The following is a 20733-nucleotide window of genomic DNA, read 5'->3' as shown; positions in this document are numbered from 1 at the left end:
AGGAAAAGCAGGAAGACTAAATGAACATTTTTACACATCTATATATAAAAATTCTGGATGCAGCCATTTCAACTTCGGGTGAACTGTAAAACACAAACTAAAATAATGAAAGTAACTCACAAACGGGGTCTTTTGAAGAATTCAATTTTTGGTGTAAATTTGCCCACTAGCGTAGCGCAGTCTCTAATATAATCGCAATATAGATGGTTATTTGATTTTCATGAATTTGTCTATTCATTTGGTCTTTCTGTTTCGCCTGTCTCTTCACTGATGAGCACCTAATAAGGTCCGAAACAGCGGTATGAGAACTGGAATTAGGTTTCAGTGTTTTGGGTTACTTTTCGGAATTCATAACCTGGTTATTTGGTGTTCCTGATTTAGCGGGTGTCGATCTCTAGTTTTTGTCCAAAGTATATTTATTGGATATAAAGTTTTCGAGAAAACAGCACATTGTGCGTTTCTTATTCATGATTTTTTTTAATAACTGTGAAAAATCGTAATTACTAGTCTTTAGTGTTGTTCATGTTTAGCAGAAAATGTGCTCAATATCTTGCAGATTACATTCACTTGTAAAAGGCGCCAAAGTTAGAAAGAATCTTTAGCTGCTCTATTTGGGCCAAGCGATTTCTGCCAGGGGTAAGAGAAAGTGACAAATGAAGGGTGTCCAATTATCCACTACCTTGCATTTCCACTGAAAAGTATCGGTATTATGCACCTGTTCCGGCTCTGTCAAAAATCACATGATCGATATTTGCATGAATCGTTCGTTAAACAAGAATCTTCCTTTTCGAAATGGAGACTCTAACTTCTTGTGTTAGATTCTCCATTCCAAACCGCTTTTTGATCAATACATGTAATAAACAACATACTTCTATTTTGTTTTTGGCGAAACCCAGATAGACGAATAAAAACGCTGACATTAATAAAAACAGCATATTTATTAATCTCACTAAAGACTACTGCTATGCCTGCATCTATTAGGCCTAGGGGCTGCCGTAGCCTTGTGGTCAGGCACGCGTGTGCATAAGTACACGTGCCTTGAGTGACCGGGGTTCAAGCCCGTGACTTCTGAATACGGTGCTGTTTTTGTATATCTTGTTAACTCCTCTGACTGTTTGGTCGTCCCGGAGTATAAACAGAAAATTTATTTGAGTCCATGCAGGTATCAGTCTGGTTATAACCATAACTATGACCCGCAGTCGTTTTCAAAAAAAAAAAAACATTTAATTTTTAATTAATACAAAATTAATTTTGACATAAATTTCGAAAATACTCTGCGCATAAACAGTATTAAATTTCATTAAATATTATAAAAATAAAACATTGAAATTTTTGTTATTGAAATCGTATTTTGTTACTATAATTGTAATTTTGTAATTTTATCTTGAAATTGTATTTCGTTTTTCTTATTAATAAAGTTAATTGTGTATAAATATTACAATAAATAACATAAAACCGTTTATGCAACCCCAGAGGCTCACATCTGGTGAGTATGGGCTTAGCACACCCAGGGTCAGGGTAACTCAGGAATTTTTTTTTTTTTTTTGGCTGGTGCAGCATAAGCCTCAGTCTTCCTTGTACCATATAGCTAATAATAAAATATTAAAATGAAAAATAATGACAATTTTTTTCATTAAACATCATTTTAATAATCCTAAAATTCGTGGAAATCTAAAAAAAAATTTGGCCAGCGTGTACCTCACGGACATTTTATTTGGCCCGCCATTCATAAAGGTTGCCCACCCCTGGTTATAACCATGTCCTTTCCTCAGCGACTATAAAAGGCAAGAGGCCGCACTTTGAATCTCGTCAGTGACGCAAGGAACTTTTATGGGCTGTTTTTTTTTCACTCCATGGCTGAATTAGTCGGTCTGAGGCGTGGACAGCAGGAGAAAGAGCACTAACAAAATGTGTCAGTTGTTTCTGATGGGCCCTGGTCAGTATAATATATATTTATATTTATTTATATTTTTTATTATAAGGAATAAAGTCTGTTGCGTCACTTTTGAATCAGTATACCTACTTGTATAATACTTTGTACTTACTACTGAACAGAGAAGAAATCTACTTAAACAGGCTTTTGAAAAAAAAAAAAAAAAAAAAAAACATTTATTATCACCTACCTATTAGATAATGACGAAGAGGATGAAAATGGAAATCCAAATATACACAGGCCCAGATCGGAAACAGCGAGGTTAACAAGCAAAACAGCTGTGGGAGTCAGCAAAGCACGGAAACGAAGAAACATAGTCAGGATGATGCCATTGCTGAAGGTACCTATTATACCTGCCAAAATAAAATATTTTTAAATTGAAATATTCTGTATTTAATTACTAAATGAAGTAGATTTTCAGTACAGTATTTAAGTGTATACTGTACCTTTGATTCCTTTTGATCAGCGAGGTTGCAGAACCACCGAGCAACTTCTATTCAATTTATGAAAGGTTCTTATGAATAATTATGAATATAATCAACGAAAAAAATCTCGGTATATTTTGGAAGGGGAAAAGCGAGCAAAAAGATTAACACAATGACTGCACAATTTCGTTGTCGATGGCCTTTGACCAGCAATCAATCTTTTCCGCAATAGTTGTATGGGTTTTGAAAGGCCGCAGTCCTCTAGGCTGTCATATGCGCAAATACGAATGGATGAGAGTCAGTGCCAATGTTTTTTTATAAACACCAGGCTAAAAGCTCTAAAAACATTGTAAACAGAAAACTTCTTTAGTGAATCCTTACCTCGATCTAATTCTTCACGTACGAATCCTGAAACCAAGACAGTGAGTAATCCATCGCTTATCAGTAAGTCGCTAATCTTCTTCACCAATATCAAATTTTCAATAGCATGGCATATAAGATTTATTTATTTTTTATTTTTTTTAGGAGCATTAGCAACTAAGGCCATATTGCTCCGTGGATATGCGGTAGTCATTCCCTGACCTTTCCGCATCCTCCGTATTTGGTGGTCACGGGCTCGAACCCCGGCTAATCAAGAAGCGTGTGCTACGCACTGCTGCTCCTGCCCACCTGGCTACGGAGGCGCCTAGAAGATTTATAGCGTGCTACGCACTGCTGCTCCTGCCCACCTGGCTACGGAGGCGCCTAGAAGATTTATAGCGACCTCACGTTTTACACAGAAGACTATCTGACGATGTGACTATCTTCATTAGAAATTTTTAGATCCCCTCTCTTCAGGTTTCTTGGCTCATTGGAGCTTTCTTTTAGTGAATCGTTCTTTTGTCTGGCACAGTGACTATTCTATTACAGGTCGTTATTTTATTACACTGTATGGAAAAGACTAGATTTGAATCCGTATTAATAGGAGAAATGTTACGTTTTTGACACCGTGGCCGAGTAGTTTTCGGATTGCATGATTTTTAATCCCGGAAACCTGGGCATTTCATCCAGGAAAAGGAGAAACCGACTGTGGTCAAACATAAGGGTGTTTCAATTAAAACGCGTCGGGGTCTATCTCGTTTATTTCTAGATTTAGGCTATTTGTCGTTTGAACCTTTTTGTTATATTTGTGACAAAATGTTTGAATTCGATGTTAAACTGCACTAAATATTATCATTTGTATTTTGTATTTAAATATTGTATATTTAAATTTTGCTTAATCAACTGTTAGGTTGATTAGGAACAACTTTCCCAATTAATCAATGGGAAAGTTGTTCTCCGACTTCGGTGATGATGTTTTTTTCGGTGGTGATGATTTCCGACACCGATGATGTTTTTAAGTTAAAACGATCATCGGTGTACTTCTGAAACAATGGTAAACCAATTTTATTTCAATGAAAGTGACAACACATTACAGCGGTTGTATGTTATAGTAGTAGGTGTAGTAGTAGTAGTGGTGGCATGTGATGCAAGAAAGCAAGTGTATGCAGCATCAGCCAAAAAAAAAAAAAAAAAAAAAATTACAAAGCAATCCACTCTAAATGTTTGTCCAGTTCCTCCTTAAATTTATTTAACCTGTCAACTTCCACAACGACAGATGGAAGTTTGTTCCAGCAGTTTTGTTCCACCCACTGGCTAAAGGCAAATTTCTGCACATTTATTCTACATCTGTCCTTCCTCAATTTCAATTTATGCCCCCTTAGGTTCGTAATCTGAACAAATGGAAGAATACCATCAGAATTCAGCGTGCTCAACCCATTCAAGGCCTCATACACCTCAATCAGATCACCTCGTAGGTGCCTAGTCTCCAGCTGCTGCAATTTGCAGAACTTAAGCCTCTCCTGGTAAGAGGATCCCTTCATTCCCCTCACCAAGCTTGTTGCCCTTCTCTGTACATGCTCAAGCAAATCTACAACCTTCCTAAAATGAGGCCTCCAGACCTGTACGCAGTACTCAAGGCGTGGCCTGACTATTGCCTTATACAGAGGGACAATCACCTCCATTTCCTTGCTAGCAAAATACCTGTATAACATTGACAGCACCCCATGACCTGCCCTGGCAGCCTGTCTGCATTGCTCAGAAAACTTCATATCTGACTGCACAATTACTCCCAGGTCTTTTTCATTTTCTACCACCTTAAGTGTAGTACCACACAGTTGATACGTTTCTCTGGGGTTACTTCTACCCATATGCAGTACTTTGCATTTTTCAATGTTAAACTTCATTTGCCACTTCTCAGCCCATATGCCCAAATTTTCTAGATCCTGTTGCAGTAACACACTGCCATTACTGTCATTAACAACCCTGCCAACCTTTGTATCATCTGCAAACTTCGATACTAAGCCTGATATACTTTCATCAATATCATTGATAAATATACAAAACAACAGAGGACCCAACACCGAACCCTGTGGGACTCCACTGATAACATTAGTCCACGAAGAGCAGCACCCATTGATTACTACCCTCTGTCTTCTCCCACTCAACCATCTTTTATCCATTGTAGCAACTTACCCTTAATACCATTCTACTCCAATTTGTACAGTAGTCTTCCATGTGCAACAGTGTCAAAAGCTTTCCTGAAATCCAAGTAAATGATATCAAAATTATTTTTTGCATCCAGTTCCTTTGTAACCACATCATAATAACCAATCAGATTTGTCAGACAAGACTTACCCTTAACAAACCCATGCTGTGTCTGAATTATTGCTGCACTCTTGTCTAGATGATCCTGCAATGCATCTTTAACCAGTGACGCCATTATTTTACCCGAAACAGAAGTTAAACTAGCTGCTGTGTAATTACTTGTGTCACCCTTCGATCCCCTTTTGTGAATTGCGGACACATTTGCACAACTCCAGTCCGTGGGGACCTCCCCTGAGTCCAAAGATGCTCTCATAATTATGGCAAAGGGTTTGCTTACTTCCTTTGCCGCCTCCTTTAATATAACTGGATAGATCCCACCCACCCCAGGTGCATTTCTTATGTTTAACTTCAACGATTTCTCCTCCATTTTGTTCTCAGTTATTACAAAATCATTAAGCACCCTGTTACAATTTGATAACCTTGTGGCATTTTTTAAAACCTTAATAACTCCTCATGTGTGAATGTAGATGCAAAATACTCATTCAGTTTTTTTGCTATCTGAGCAGGATCATCAGCAGTCGAACCATCGATATCAAGTGGACCAATCAGATTCAGCCCTTTCCTTTAGAGTTTATATAAGTAAAGAAATCCTTGCTGTTTTTCTTAGCATCCTTTGCCAAAGATTTCTCGTAATCTGCCTTTGCCTGGCTAACCTCCTTTGTGACTTGATTACAGACTGCTTATACATATATCATAGGCTTCTGTGTCGCCTGATAATTTATATGCATCCCATGCATTTTTTATCTCTGCCACGAGTCTCATTAGTTCATTTGACAACCATTTAGGTCTAAACCTTGAACAATATTTCTTAATAGGTATGAAACGTTTAGTTGCTTCCACTATTAATTCCTTGAATGCTTCCCACTTAGAATTTGCCGTTGGTAACAACATCAATTGGTCCCACTGTACAGAATTTAAAAACTGTCTGAGACCACTGTCGTCACCTTTAAGGAAGCAGAAACCCCTTCCTTTACCACTGATGGTAATTATATCTTTAAGTAAATCCCACATCAGTAGTACACAGTGATCACTGCCACCTAATGGTTCCTTTATCGACAAATTCTTAATACACGAATGATCACTGCTGATAACCAGATAAAGAGTATTACCCTCTCTGGTTGCCTGTCGAACATGCTGCTGCAGAGAACAATCATCTAATAAATCCACAAAAGTCTTACTAGTGTGCGAGTGACCAACCCATAAGTTCCAGTCCATATCTGGAATGTTAAAATCCCCCATTATAAGACGTTCTGATTTACTAGCCCACTCTTATTTCTCTGTACAATTGTTCATTGTACTCATTCGAGTCATTAGGCCTAAAAGACACTCCTACTCTTATTTTTTTTTCTTTCGCAGTACTTATGTCACACCAAACTGACTCAACAGTGCAGTGTTCATCTATATCAGCTGGATGTACTTCTTTTGATTTTATGTTTTTCTTAATTAACACCTCCTCCCTTCCTATCCTGTCTATTCTTTCTGTACACATTGTACTCTCCAAATTCCAATTCTGCATTCCTAATATCTGTGTGACATCATGTCTCTGCTATCCCAACAATATCCGCCTTTGATGTCTTGACCAACACTTCAAATTCATCAATTTTATTTACTATACTTCTAGCTTTGGTATACATGCAAGCATACATGCACCTATTCCTAGTTCTGACAAATCCCATATACCCACCTGTTTCATGATGATTGCCATCAGTCCCTGAAATCCTCAGCACCCCTCGCTCCAGGTCGCTACTTATTCTAATAGAAGTTGTGTAAGAATCACCTTCACCTTTGCCTGCGGCTACTTTTAACCTTTTAGTCTGTGAATCCCTCCAAGCTAGCTGTTTTCCGACCCACCTAACACTGCCTCGATCGCATCAGCAAATATTCTTGCACCCTTTCTATTTAAGTGTGTCCCATCCCTGTAGAAACAGTCTCTCCTGTTAACAAGCACAGTCCAGGCTGAAAAAAATTCTATCCCTTGAGCCTTGCACATTTCCTCCAGGGCCGAATTGATTGACAAGGCTCTCATCATGTACTCCGTCCTTTCGTGTCTGGGCAGAATTGCAGACACTTTCAAATTTAACCCTAATTCACGACTTTTTTTGCAACATTGACCTGTACTTGTTAAGTAAATCTGCAAATCTCCTATTTTTAATGTCATTGGTGCCAACGTGTACAACAGTATCACCCTTTGTGCACTTAAAAGATGATATATGCTTTACAACGTCATCAGCTTTTGCCCCTGGCAGACATACCCTGGTCCTGTTCCATCTATCCTTTTTACACAATATATTCCCCGTCTCCCTGACAATAGAGTCACCGACGATAACTAACTCCTGTGGGACCAGCGCATTCTGCCTTTGAGATTGTCGCTGTGTTGCCTAATGCCCAGGAGTGAGCTCTGGCGTTGAGTTGGGCAGCTGAAAGCTTGACGGGCCCCTCATATTAATTTCTTCGAGGGCATCTACCCTACACATCATGGTCGCTTTTCGATGGCCATATTCAGCTGTATCGAAGTTATGTACCGCGTGTTGTATTGCAAATAATTACAAAAGAATTATTTTAAAAAAAAATCTCGGGTGGAAAGTAGCAAATTCATGAAACAAGTTTAAGTAAAAAAACAAATGCGCAGTAATAAATTCGTTATCAGGAAATAAAGAAAAAGAATAAAAAATATCAGTTATTAATAACGTTCAATAACATTGTATGGTATTGTTGACGCTGCTGTTATTTCCACAAATGAAAGGTAACAGTGTAACTAATAACAACAACAATGGCAGATTCAAATAATTTTAATTAAAAAAACACAGCAGTTACACACAAATAATTTACATTCTACGTTGTTTACAGGAAAGAATGGCACATCAAGTAAAATTTAAGTAATACTGGTAGTGAAGTCTCGAAAGCAAGTGAAAACCAGAGTACAAAATAAATAGCCAACGTCTGATTTAAATCTGGGTGTTGTCTGTTTCAACATCCCATGAATTGCCATGTTTTCGCCGGTCTACTAGAAATGTCAAATACTTTGCAATATTATTATTATTGTTCTTATATTATTCTCCCTGATGGAGGTTCCACCGCGTGACGGGTACTGCTACCAGGTTCACAGGGTGGTTGTTATGTCTGATGTTACTGTTGGTCGAGGAACTCTTTGACTATCCTACAGGTGTTCAGGTTTGCGACTTTCTGGAGTTCCTTGTAGGTGTTCGTTGGGAGACCTATTGCTGCTAGGCTGTTATGTAGGTTGGGTCTTTGCCACAATACCGGTGGTTGACGCGAATCGGGATGGTCGTAACTTGTTGCATATGCTACTACATCTTTTTGACCTCCTGTCTTAGGTCCGTGTACTTCCTGAACTTTCCTCTTGGGTTTTCTGGAGATTGCTAGTGTTGGGCACCGCTATGTCAATCAGATAGGTAGCTTTTTCTTTTTTTCTTATCGACAAGGGTTATGAGTGGTCGTACTGGCGTGTCTGGCGCAGACTACCATGCTACGTTCAAAGTCGAAACCTTTTGTCTGACCCATTTTTGTAGAATTGCACCCATACGGCATCCTTATTTGCTCACCTGCTTTATATTGCATGTTATGAACACTTGGTACTATTACTGAAGGAGTGCTCCATTTCATGAAAAGGGCTGATGTGTCGGATAAAGTGACCACGCAGTGTATATCAAGGCATTCATAAAGAAAGTCATGATTCCTAGATTCTGATTACACGTCTGCACTCCCAGCAAATAATTGAATTTCCTATTTTATTCAAGCAATTATTTATAAATTTATTGTTATCTAATCTATCTTATAATGAGGCCCCATTATCATAGATTTCAATTTTGCTGAGCATATTCCATATACAGTTCCTTGGCTTTTCAAGCAGTTATTCTTTTCAGATCGGACGATCTGTAAACCACTTTTTCGTTATTAATATACATTTTGAAAAGTGCAGTATGAAAAAACTACTCTGTGCTAAGTAACTTAATACCACCAGTGTCTCGTAAATCCCTCTATTATAGAGTTAACTTTTAATAATTTCTGTTATAACGACTTAATCAACCCAGTCTGCGAAACGCATGGAGCTGATCAGCGTCTGGCTCTCTCTTTGTGACATCCGACTTTTAATCATTCCTCCCATTTTCTGTTATCGTTATGCAACTTATAACTCGTATAACGGATGTTTATCGAATAAATGAAGGTAAGTAAGGTGTCCGAGATGCAGTTGTCATAGTTACCACTCTTGAAGATGTCACCGACAGTGATTTATCGGTTTAGGCACAAATGATACTCCACCTATCCTCCTTGTCTCCCACTGTTTCAGTTACCGGCTCAGCTCTACACGCATACGATGTTATCGAGCCAAATATAAACAATTTTCTTAATTTCTCCATCTGTTTTTATTACGCAACAATGGTTTCTATGGAAAAGAAACGAAACGGAAGTGGCTGTTCTTGTTTCACTTGTTAAACTTCTGTCTGTGAGGTTTAATGCTCGTTTGTAACCATAGAGATGCCTTGCTTGATATGCTGAGCATGCTAAATTAAAGAATAGTTTGGAGAGAGAGAGAGAGAGAGATAAAGTCCCTTCCCCCCCGCAAAATAATGTCTTTATTAAATTACACGTCTGTTTAAACTACTTATATTATTTTGTATGAGAAAATTTTCTTTATTTGTTATGCATTTCCATTTACCTGTTACTCGAATTCAGTTACAGGACTAAGAAACGCTCACCACGCACAGTGGCAGTGTTACCCAACAAAACCCATCGTAATGAAAGATGAGAAAGCGCAAGAGCTCGACAACAAATGCTAACAAATACTACAAAACTCATCGAGAGGATAACGAACAATCAGACATCAGGTAGTTGACATCTAGCATGATTATTAATAAATCTGCCTCGTTTTAATAACCTGGAACAGAGGCATGTTTATAGAAAGAAATTCTAATTTTCCAGCAGGTGTCCATAATATTGGCTACAATGTATTACTAGTATATGCTCATCACGGCAGCAGGGCCAGTAGGCTTACACTTTGATTGAGAAATTATTAATATTAATTGAGATATTTACATAAGTTTATAGACACTAATATCCATCATCAAGGCAGGATTATAATGATGATGAATGAATGTTACATAGATAAACTTGAGTTATATCCAATTTTACGTAGAAAATAGTTCGGATGAGTTCACTAGATCAGTTTATCTTCTTGTTCGTACGTTATCGATAGTTCGGTTTCACATACAAGGCATCGTTGAGAGGAGACGTTGCCTCAAACCTGTTGTCCTACTCATATCTGGAACACATGTTTTTTACTTTAAGCCAAATGCTTCGCGTTTAGACGAGAAATCAACTCTGCTTGCGTTTCTTGTTTGTCCTCAGTTTCTGTAGGTCTGATTTCATTTTTTTTTTTTTTTTTTTTTTTTGGAGCATTTGTAAGGATGGAAGTGCTTGAGCAAGTAAGAATCAATCACGCATGTGAAACTGGATCCGTTTTAGTATGATTTGGAAATTGATCTGAGACTGCAGCTGTGCCATTGTCATCTAAACCAAATATTTTGGATATTTATGTCACCCGAAGTTGTGCAGAAAACTGACAAGTGCTGACAAGTGCTCTGTGTATTCCAAATAATCAGAAGGCATAGAAAGGGACAAGAATCGCAGTGAATAGGAGAACGGGCCGGACCCTCCCTCCTTGTGGGACACCGGTAGTTATCTGCCGGATGAAGGTCCTGTTTCCAGTGGTTAGATGGACACGCGTATTCATGAGACGTGCAGTAAGGAAGTCCACATTTATTCTGAAGGATTGTAGCAGAAGTAATAGGGCTGAGATGTTCAGACTATCGAAGATGGCTTCGATATCTACTTATATTATTGCCATTTCAGATTTGGTTTCAAAGACATCTAGTACGGCGGCTTGAGCTACAAGGAGGTTGGTTACTGCAAAGTAAAACTACACATGTATACGAGTAACAAGATCCGCTATCGTAAAATTATTTAATTTTTTCTTTCTGAAGGGATCTAGACACATCCAGGAAAATTTGAAAAACACATCCAGTTTACCACTCATGTCATGATATCAAGGTCTGATGTTAGTGGAGGGTGGATGACAAATTATTTGTTAAATTCATGAATATAAATTAAAGGTAACCACTAATTTAATATTAGTGATCGAAAAATTTCAAATAATACGTTGGGATTAATAGAGTTGAGATTAAGTTGGGAGTAATTAAGTTTAAAATAAAATCAGCTACTTTTATCTGTACTTTTACTATAAAATAATTTACATGAAATCTTAGCCATGAATTACACATTACAATTACCATCACCAGACCAAGAATGGTAACAGTAAAGCAATATAATGGGCCGAATAGGGAAGTTCATAGCAACAGCAACTTGGAATATCTGGGTATGCATCGGAATTAAATTACCTCCAGTAGCGAACAAGAACGTCTTTCGTTGAATAGCCGAGCGAAGAATGGTATGGAAGACGCCCCTTTGTTATTGAAGGTACGATATAATTTAATTCCGATGCATATCCATAGGGACAGCGTTCATATTCCATTATTACTGTTTTCAGTAAATTTTCTATTCGGCCAATTATATTGCTTTACCGTTATGTGTAGTTATGTTGTGTAATTAGTTCAAAACTGATAAAAATATTCAGGTATGGGATCTAATTAGGATCGTAATTAGTATAATTATTAGTAGCTGAGGAATGCGGATAAACGAAACGGATATGCGTTTCCTATCGTTTTGATTGGATATTGGGGCCGATTACGAATTATAGCGCAATGTCAACGTAACATGATATGGAAAGTTTTATTTTGTTTTATTATATCTTATTTTATTTTTGTTTAATTTTATTTCATTTTGTATTTTTCTGTGTTTGGGCATTACTATGCTGCGTTTGTGACCGGGAGACTACCCATCATTTGCATGTATGGATCGCGGAATGCGTACATAATAATAATAAGATTCTTTATTAACATAAATTTTATACACTAGTGATTCCTTACACAGAAAGCCAGAGGAATCTTACATTTAGTTGTTTATACAAGTGATTTTGATTTATAAAAAAAATAAATAATAATAATAATAATAACAACTAAATAATAATTAATAGATCAAAGCAAAGATAATAGTCAAAATGTAAAAATGAATGAAGTAGTAATTACAGCGAAAAAGGACTACAAGTTGAGCAGAACATGAAATGACATCGGCTAACTAAGATCGGCACTTACATAAATGTCCTTTACAAACCGCAAGATGGGACAAGATGCCATCTCGATATGCCTTGTCTATATTCCACAGGTCGATGTCGATGTTGAGCGAGTTGAGAGTGTCCAGAGTCACATTAGGGAAGTGTCTTTTGAAATTCTGTAACCGCTGGAGTCTTGAGCATAAGGAGGGAGTACTACGGAGATGTCTGCTTGGCAAACGCCAACCAACCGTGTTCCAGATGTTGATGTGATCCTGCTTAGCTGAGCACAGATGAAGGAATGACTTTATTTTTAGCACATGGGCTCTGTGGACTATGTGCGTATATTGCAGGTTGCAGCAGAGAGTAGATTTAGATGTTGTGTAGATCTGGTTGGCCCACTTCAGCACCCAGAATTTGAGGCCCCATAGTTTCCTGAAGCTGGTAGGTGGTGCCGCCGACCAAATTTCCACGCCATAGGAGAGTACACTACAGAAGTAAGTTGTGAGGTACTTCTTGATTATTTTCTTATTGTGCGTTTTGCACAGATCAATTTTCATTCTCCAGAACGCTCTCAGGGCTTTGGAATACTGAGCTTGGATTTGTTTTTTATAGGTGAGATTGGCATCAAGGATTACTCCTAGGAAATTGACACTATCTGTGGGAGTCATGACATTTCCTGCCAATACTGGAAGTAGAGAAGATGCAGTATCAGTAGAAGTCATCCGACTTGGCGTAAACATGAGATAGTTTGACTTCTCTGGATTGACTGACAGGCCAAAAAATTTAGCATACTTATAGAATGCATTTAGGTAGCTGTTTACAGATTCAGAGGCGGTTTGTCTTTCTTGTGAAGGACCAACATGGCGTTTGCATGGTAAGTAGCAAACAATATCATCAGCATACGATAGGAACGCTGGAATTTGATCCATTAGTGGAACGAATATTGCTGCAAATAATAAGGCTGAGAGACAACCACCTTGTGGGATCCCTACTTTGACGCTTTTAGTGACTTTAACGCCATCGCCTTTGAAGTGAAGCATTCTCCTAGATAGCAAATTATTGAGGATCTCGAGCATATTTCCGGATATCCTGTAGAATCTCTCAAGTAAGGCAAGAAGGGGTGTTATTTGGACTGAGTCGAAAGCAGATTTCATGTCGAGAAAAATGGTGTGAAGATCTTTGTTGTCATTCCAGGCCTGAAGTATTTTCTGTGATAATGACTGTAGGCAGGTTACCGTAGATCTATTAGGCATGGCATAATGGGTGTGTTCTGGCCTATGCGCAAAGATTGCGAGTGCTACATCATTATAGATGCACTTCTCGAGGCATTTCAGGAAGGGAGAGGCAATTGATATTGGTCTGAAGTCAGCCGGTCTTTTCGCATGAGGCTTTTTCGGAACTGCCACGACTCTGTATGATAACCAGCTTGAAGGCACCTGTGCAAATTTGAGTACTTTGTTGTAGAGTTGAGTGAGCTCTTTGCTAATGAAATGAGAAGCAATTTTTAGACTAAACAGAGGTATTGCCTCAATTCCTATGGTGGACTTGTCAGGTAGTGAATTTATTATTTTTATTAGTTGTTCTTCGGAAATTTCTGTATTACTAGTAGGTGAAGACATGTTAAACGCTTCGTTCCAAGGATATGCTTCGGACACACGATGATCTAGCTTAAAACGCAGCACATGCTCACACCATTCCTGGACATCTAAAGACAGAGGGATGCAAGTATGACTTGTGGACCACACACGTTTTCCCCTGGATAGACGGCGGTTCATGAAATTGTCAATAGAAAATTGTTTCCTCTTCTGAAAATCCATCCTTGCTTTGGAAAATCTGGCGTATGACTCTTGTGAAGGCGACTTCTTGTAAGAGGCATGGGCTGCCTGTTGTTCCCTAAAGGCCTTGGTCAGGAGGTCATTCCACCATGGCTTTGAGTGGGGGACTAAGGATGCAAGTTTTGGACATTGCAGACCTTGCAATGAATTCCATCCATCTCGAAAGCCAGTAGGCAGCCTCATTTATGTTAAGCTCAGCCAGTATGTTCCATGGGTAAAGTTGGAAGAGGATAGTAACTTTTCCAATGTTGATGTATTTTGGATTGTATACTCTCCTGACAGTGTTCGTAGTTTGTATTTGTGTACGTTCATCCTTAGGTGCCTGCAGAGATATCATCGCAGCAATCGGAACATGATCGGACGGGAGGAAGTTCTCAGTTATGGTCAGGGTTTCCTCTACTAAACAGTTTGAGAAGATGCGCTGCGGGGTGGCATCGCCGTGTGAGGGAGGAACATGAATAAGACCAATGCCCATTTCCGACATGTTCAATGACAGAGTATCTAGGAGCTTCTTTGTGGCTGGCAGTGGAAGGTTAAAGTCTCCGAGGATGATGAGCTTTTGCCGATGATTGATTGTGGATGACAGCCATGCTGTCAGATTAAGGACAGAATCCTCAGAAACTGCTGGAGGTAAATAAACGGCACACACAGAGATCGACAAACCAGCAATTCGGTAGATTCCAAGAACAGCTTCTATGTCACCTCCTGGATAAGTGGATGCCTTAATCAACGGTAGTGAACTCCTTTGACAGATTGCTACACCGCCACCTCGTCTCCCAATTCTATTAGCAGCCAGCGTGTGATAGCCAAGATTTGAGGTGAAGGTAGCAATTTCCATTTCATCTCTGAGCCAGGTTTCAATCAGAATGACGAAGTCGTACTCTGAGCAGGAAAGCAAATCAAGTAGACCATCTAGCTTGTTTTTGACACTCCTGATGTTTTGTAGGAAACATCGAATTTTTACTTCGACAGAAGGTTGTACTATGATGAGATTACTCTTGGAACAGTATTTGCTTTTCACATAATGATCTGAAATCTCGTCCCGGGATCGATGTCGCATTCGATGTGCTCTCATTGTGGATATTCTAACTGGAATGCGATCGGTCCGATGTTCGCTCGTCATCTCCACGTTAGACATCCAGAAGTTGCACCCGCTCTCGGATATAATTTGGGAGACTCCGCTAGAGAGGCCAGGTAGCTATGCTGGTGTAGTTATACATTGTTGTGGAATGGGGTTCGGGCTTGATAAGTTCTTGTTCTTTACATGGCTGCAAATGATAACTAACTGATGATAAGTACATGGGATGGCTAATTGCTAGCCTGTAGTATCAACTCATGATACAGTTTAGCCTACTAAGTAAAATTAAATTTACATTAAACTCCAATCTCGTATATAAACTGAGTAGCCACTTTATTAGGTTCCTCCTTTAGTCCGGAAAATAGCCTAGATTTCTGGTATGGAATCAACTTAGTCAAAATAGACCATCACAGGGCGATTGTCTATGTTGACTCACTTGCTTTCCACATTTGTTGCATATTAGATGGTTGCGGATTTCTACTCCGAAGAGCTCGTTCCATTTCATTGCACCGTTTGGATTGATATCTGTGACTCGTGGGGGGCGCTGAAATAGGATGAAATCACCCCCATGGGCCTGGAACCAGCTCTGTACAATTTTGCCTTGTGACATGGTGCGCTGTCCTGTTGAGCATGGAAGAACTCATTCGCAGATGGATACATCGCAGTCATGAAAGTACCAGTCTAGTTGCACACAATTTCTAGATAACCTGTGGCATCCACTTGTTGCTATGGTAGTATCAAGGGGCCTAATGTGCACCACGAAAACACTCCCGACATCATTACACCGCCGCCACCAACAGCCTGTATTGTTGACTTCTGCCAGGATGGGAACATCAACTCATTCTGTTTTCGTCATATTCTGTTCTTCCCATCAGCGTGAAACAACCAGGAATCGGGACTAGTCATATAAGGCAAAATTTTTCAATCCTCAGTGTTGGTGTTCTTGATCCTACTGCAACTTGCTCTCTTATTTTTTTTCCTGACAAGAGCGGCAACTGCTATACAACATCCGTGACAAGATATGACGTGCTGTGAGCTCTGAAATGCTTCTTTGGCTACCACTGTTACAATGGGTTGTATTTGACTGACTAGATAGTAGCATTTCTGTAAACCTGCAGAAGTCTTGTCGGCCTTCCCAACTATATCCGAAGTCTTGACTTTTCGCATGAGTGAGCTGTTTCCGACCACAGGATCGCGGATGGCTGAATATTATTTGGTTATTGGACCAGTCTCGATGCACCTGAGATGCAGTCTGACGTGTAAACCCCAGAAGGATTGCAGATTTTGAGATACTCGTATGGACGCCTCTGGCATCAACTAACGTGGATTCGCCAAGTGAATCCACCTTCAAAGTCACTTAAATCTTTCGTCCTGCCTCGTAAATCTTTCTTTCCTTCTCGCACTGAATTAATTACACATGGCATCCCTACGTATGTGACCATCTGCTTTATATTGCATGGTACGAACATGATGCTTTTACTGAAGCAGTTACTAAGAATTCATAAAGCGTTACGAAAACATTTTTTGTCCCTGTAACCATTTGGCCAGTGTATATAAGCTCGTAATGGACGATACCAATTGTATTACAGACACACATCGAAACCTCCTATTGGAGAAGTGGGGGCTTCAATGAGTGCAGTACAGGTTAACAGTAACCAATTATGTGATCGTTTAGTGTTATTGACATATGTCATTTTTTGTCTCAGAGTCCAAAGATGGCTCATTGTTGTGATGGAAAGCAGCGACACGCAATTTGATAAGCTCTGGAGTTTGTTGTCCGCTGAGTTTATATGGAACCCATTTGCTCAATTTGTATACCTTTCCCAGTCGATTCAAATACAAACAAATGGTTTCTTCGTGCATACTGAATCTTTCTGCAAGCATCTGCCATGTTTGGCTCGAATCGACTCAATGGTGGGGTTCAGGTTGTCCTCATCAATGGTGGTTGGTCATCCCTCACTGGGCACGTTATTAAGTGACTGATTAAATTTTTTGAATCATTTTTGTACTGTATTCACTTACTATGCCTTCTCCGAATGCCGTCCATATCTGACGGACTGATTGTGTAGTGTTTTTGCCCAATTTATACTCATAAAGTAAACAAGCATGAATAACTGTAATGAGTTTTTAATTGCAGTTATTCGAGAAGTGATCTTTTCGTCAAGTTTCACTATTTTGTTGAACCACACTTCACGCTTGCTAGACATCAACTGATCTAGTGTCACATGTATTTTTTTAAGTCCATTGACGGATAAATCGCCATCTACGTATGGTGGCTTCCACATGATTTTTACCAAAATATTAACCTTCGGGAAAAAACACACGAACTTCTTTGGTCACGTGATATGAAGATCATTCAGCGTTGCGATTACAGTATTGGGAAAAGCAAATATATCTGATTATTTAAAGAAAAATTCTGCGGAAATTATCATAATCCAGTCTTTTATTAATAGTGTTACAGTCGTGTGAAAATTTAAAAAGGAACATAGTGCATTGCATAATAATAATAATAATAGTAGTAGTCGGTAAGGAGCTACAAATGGAGATGTGAAGGCAAATAAGAATGTTCTTGGTTTTTTTTTTTTTTTTTTTTACTTTGTAATATAATTGAGCAAAGAAATCACTAGACTCAGAGGGATTTTAATGTTTACCAAACTGGGCTGTATTTTTAACTGAAACCAAGTTCGATCTTTCATTAATTAATCGAACTAATTCTAATTCGCTCTGCTATTAATGGATAGCAAGTTTCTCCAATTGCTTTCCCCCAAATAGAAAACATACCTTGGAACACACAACCAACCAAGCCGACCGGGCTAGCCGGGTGGGTAAAGTGCCTGCCTAGCAACCCAAAGGTCGCGGGTTCGAATCCCGCCTCGGGCTTGGATCAAAGTACTGCAAAACCCTTGGGAGGTGCATTATGGCCACAGAAGCCGATGCGCCAACAACTACCAAAAAAAAAAAAAAAACAAACCAACTAACCAAATCAGATACGGAGTTGATGGATAATTGACACCTAAAGTTAAGATAAATAAATTTGGATCCCATTTACTAATAACTTGAAACTATAAACCATAACTGAACCTGTCAACTTACCTACTACAAGTAAATATATTCCCACAGCCAAGTGAGTGGAAGGAGAAATCAAGTGTTGTGACTTCAGAAGCACTTCGTTATCCATGCCCATCTGCAGCACAAGTAAATTTCCCACATCATCCTCCTTTGGCCCAGGGGTGACGGAGTTAGCTGTTACAGATTCGTCTGTTAAATTGTAACCATCCATTTCTGCTCTGCCCGTCCTTTAGAATGCCAGGCAACAATAGTTGAGGAAGAGAGCACGTGTAGATAGTTGCTGTGAAGGCTCGTGTGTCTCTCTCTCTTCTCGCACCACGTGATTCTAGCCAGTGATGAAGGTTCTTTAAGCGCATTTGCGTACGTTAAATTCAAGTGGTAAGAATAGACAGAGAGAGAGAGAGGATGCAGCCGATCAGATTATAAGTTAACCATGAGGACATCATTATGAAATATATTTGAAGGATTCGTATTTCGTAATGATATTTTGTAGCGGAAATATTTCTTGAACAATTGCGGGCAAGATGCAGAGGGAATTAAAGATTACTTACATGCTAAACTACTACGTTAGACCTTTTATTTGGGCTATGCATATTGTAATCAGGCTTGAACCTTGATACGCTTATCTTTATTAACAAGGTCGAATAATTAAAGGAAAGGGAAGAGCAAAGCATTGTTCGGTGCTTCCTTTTTATTTAAATATGTAATCTTAACTATATATTCGAGGAAGAGCTCGTAAACCAATCTCTCTTTTCTGACTTCATTTCAATCACTCGTATTATTTAATACCCTCATTTTTCATACAAGGTAAGAACAGAAAGAAATAAGACAATTTTTTTAAAAATAATGCGTTCTTTTATTGGATGTTTTGAGCTTATTTATGGAATCCGAAATCCTGTGGATTAATGTGTAGTATCTTTTGGACGGGCGTTAATTTATCTGTAACTTTTTTTCATGCATAATAAAATTGACTTTTAAAGTGGCCTATTGAAATGCTGGTTTTGCATCATACTCCCGTTACTGTATCCTGCTATTGTAACTTCTGTGCTAAGCGGCTCTCCCAGGAAATACTGTTATTTCAGACTTATTCATGAAGCTGTCAAACGTTGTTATTTTATACACCAATTCTTTCAAACTTGCTCGTGGGAAAATGAATAAAGACAAAACTTCACGCGTCATGGCATGTAGATCAGATGTCTTTTGTGGATTTTGTCATTGGTGAGGTTTTATTGTTTCTTTTTGCTACTCTCGTAGATGATTTTCAACTTACTGGATAATTTTTTTTTTTTTCTTCTTTTAACTGCGAGACCTATATAGTAAGGCTGGTGTTCGAATTTCACTGATATCCTTGACGCCATATTTCTTTTTTAAGATGCCACAGAATACAATGAAAATGAGAGTTATGTTTCTTGGGAGAAAAAATAAAGCACGAACTCCTTTTTGGATAACCCAAAATAATATAAAAGTTACGTAATATATAAAGGAAATCGATGGTTATAGTATTCTTAATGCTATAATTCCAGTTGCTCTTATAACTGCAAAAGACTTTTGTCTTGATGCTTCATCAATCTGTTGGCCATCCGGTAGGTGATACATTCGGCTAATTTACTTGAGGTTTAATTACCTCGGAAACGTAACACTTCAAAATGAATATGTGCAAATAGAAAAGTTAATATATATGGAGATACATTGCATGTTACATTCCCCGATAGAACTTAGGAAAGACAGCAAAGTTGCAGTTCGGAGAAAGACCATTATTCCATTATTCTGCAGAATTTTGTTATTGTAGTTGTCACTTCGGGGTTATTGCTGAGGTATGAATGCTTGCTAGGGGTTGGCGTGTATTTCGGATTACTGTGTGGCTTAACAGATCTTCGGGGAGAGGGGGAATTGTCCGAGTTTTACTTTTAGTTAATGTAGATGGGTTTAGCTTGATAGTACATTCCTTGGTGAAAGATTTCACCTTTTTTTAAATATTTTCATTATATGTTGCGTCTGTCTATAGGCCCTATCGTAGTAGAGGCAGCCCCTACTTGCATCTGTTTATGGGCCCTGGTTAAGTAGGGCCCTAGGCTTTGCCTACTTTTGCTATACGGTAGCTACGCCCCTGCCCGTACCTGAATCCTATAGAGGACTGTTGGCATCGTGTGGAATCTGCAGTTGCCAGAAAGCAACCAAAGACCCTTCGTGAACTTGAGGAAGCCATAATTCGTGTTTGGAACCACGAACTATCAGTTGATTATCTTCAGAAATTGATCTTGTCAATGCCTCGACGGTGTGCTGCTGTAATCAGGGCCAGAGGCGGTTCAACTAAATATTAGTTTGCACCTGGTGAACGTTTCATTTTGTTTTCCATTTAAAATGATAAACTGAAGCAAATTGAGCGCTTCTGATAACATTTCAGCCATAATTGTCGTGTTTCAGCCATAATAACCTTTATACAACAGGTTTGTATAAAGGTTGCAAATGCTCATTTTGGAATATTTTGAGAGCACCTGTCAAATATTACTTAGCTTTGC

The 20733-nt window shown here is 38.8% G+C and overlaps 1 protein-coding gene across 1 annotated transcript in view; it reads right to left on the bottom strand.

The window, feature by feature from the left end:
* The window catches only part of LOC150081697 (visual pigment-like receptor peropsin), a 73447-nt gene extending 54920 nt beyond the window's left edge, over positions 1-18527 (bottom strand). The window contains exons 1-2 of the mRNA XM_090379561.1: positions 18239-18527; positions 2124-2286 (exon numbers count right to left, since the gene is read on the bottom strand). Of these exons, the coding sequence (XP_090235687.1) occupies positions 2124-2286; positions 18239-18425 (350 nt within the window). The 5' untranslated portion in view covers positions 18426-18527. The remainder of the gene's footprint in view (positions 1-2123; positions 2287-18238) is intronic.
* Positions 18528-20733: the final 2206 nt, after the last annotated feature.

Source organism: Mastigoproctus giganteus, chromosome 8 (genome assembly GCF_048544385.1).
Source record: "Mastigoproctus giganteus isolate SK-2022 chromosome 8, ASM4854438v1, whole genome shotgun sequence".
In the NCBI taxonomy this organism is placed as follows: domain Eukaryota; kingdom Metazoa; phylum Arthropoda; class Arachnida; order Uropygi; family Thelyphonidae; genus Mastigoproctus; species Mastigoproctus giganteus.
The sequence above is the reverse complement of the archived record's forward strand: the minus strand, read 5'-3'. Positions and strand labels throughout refer to the sequence as shown.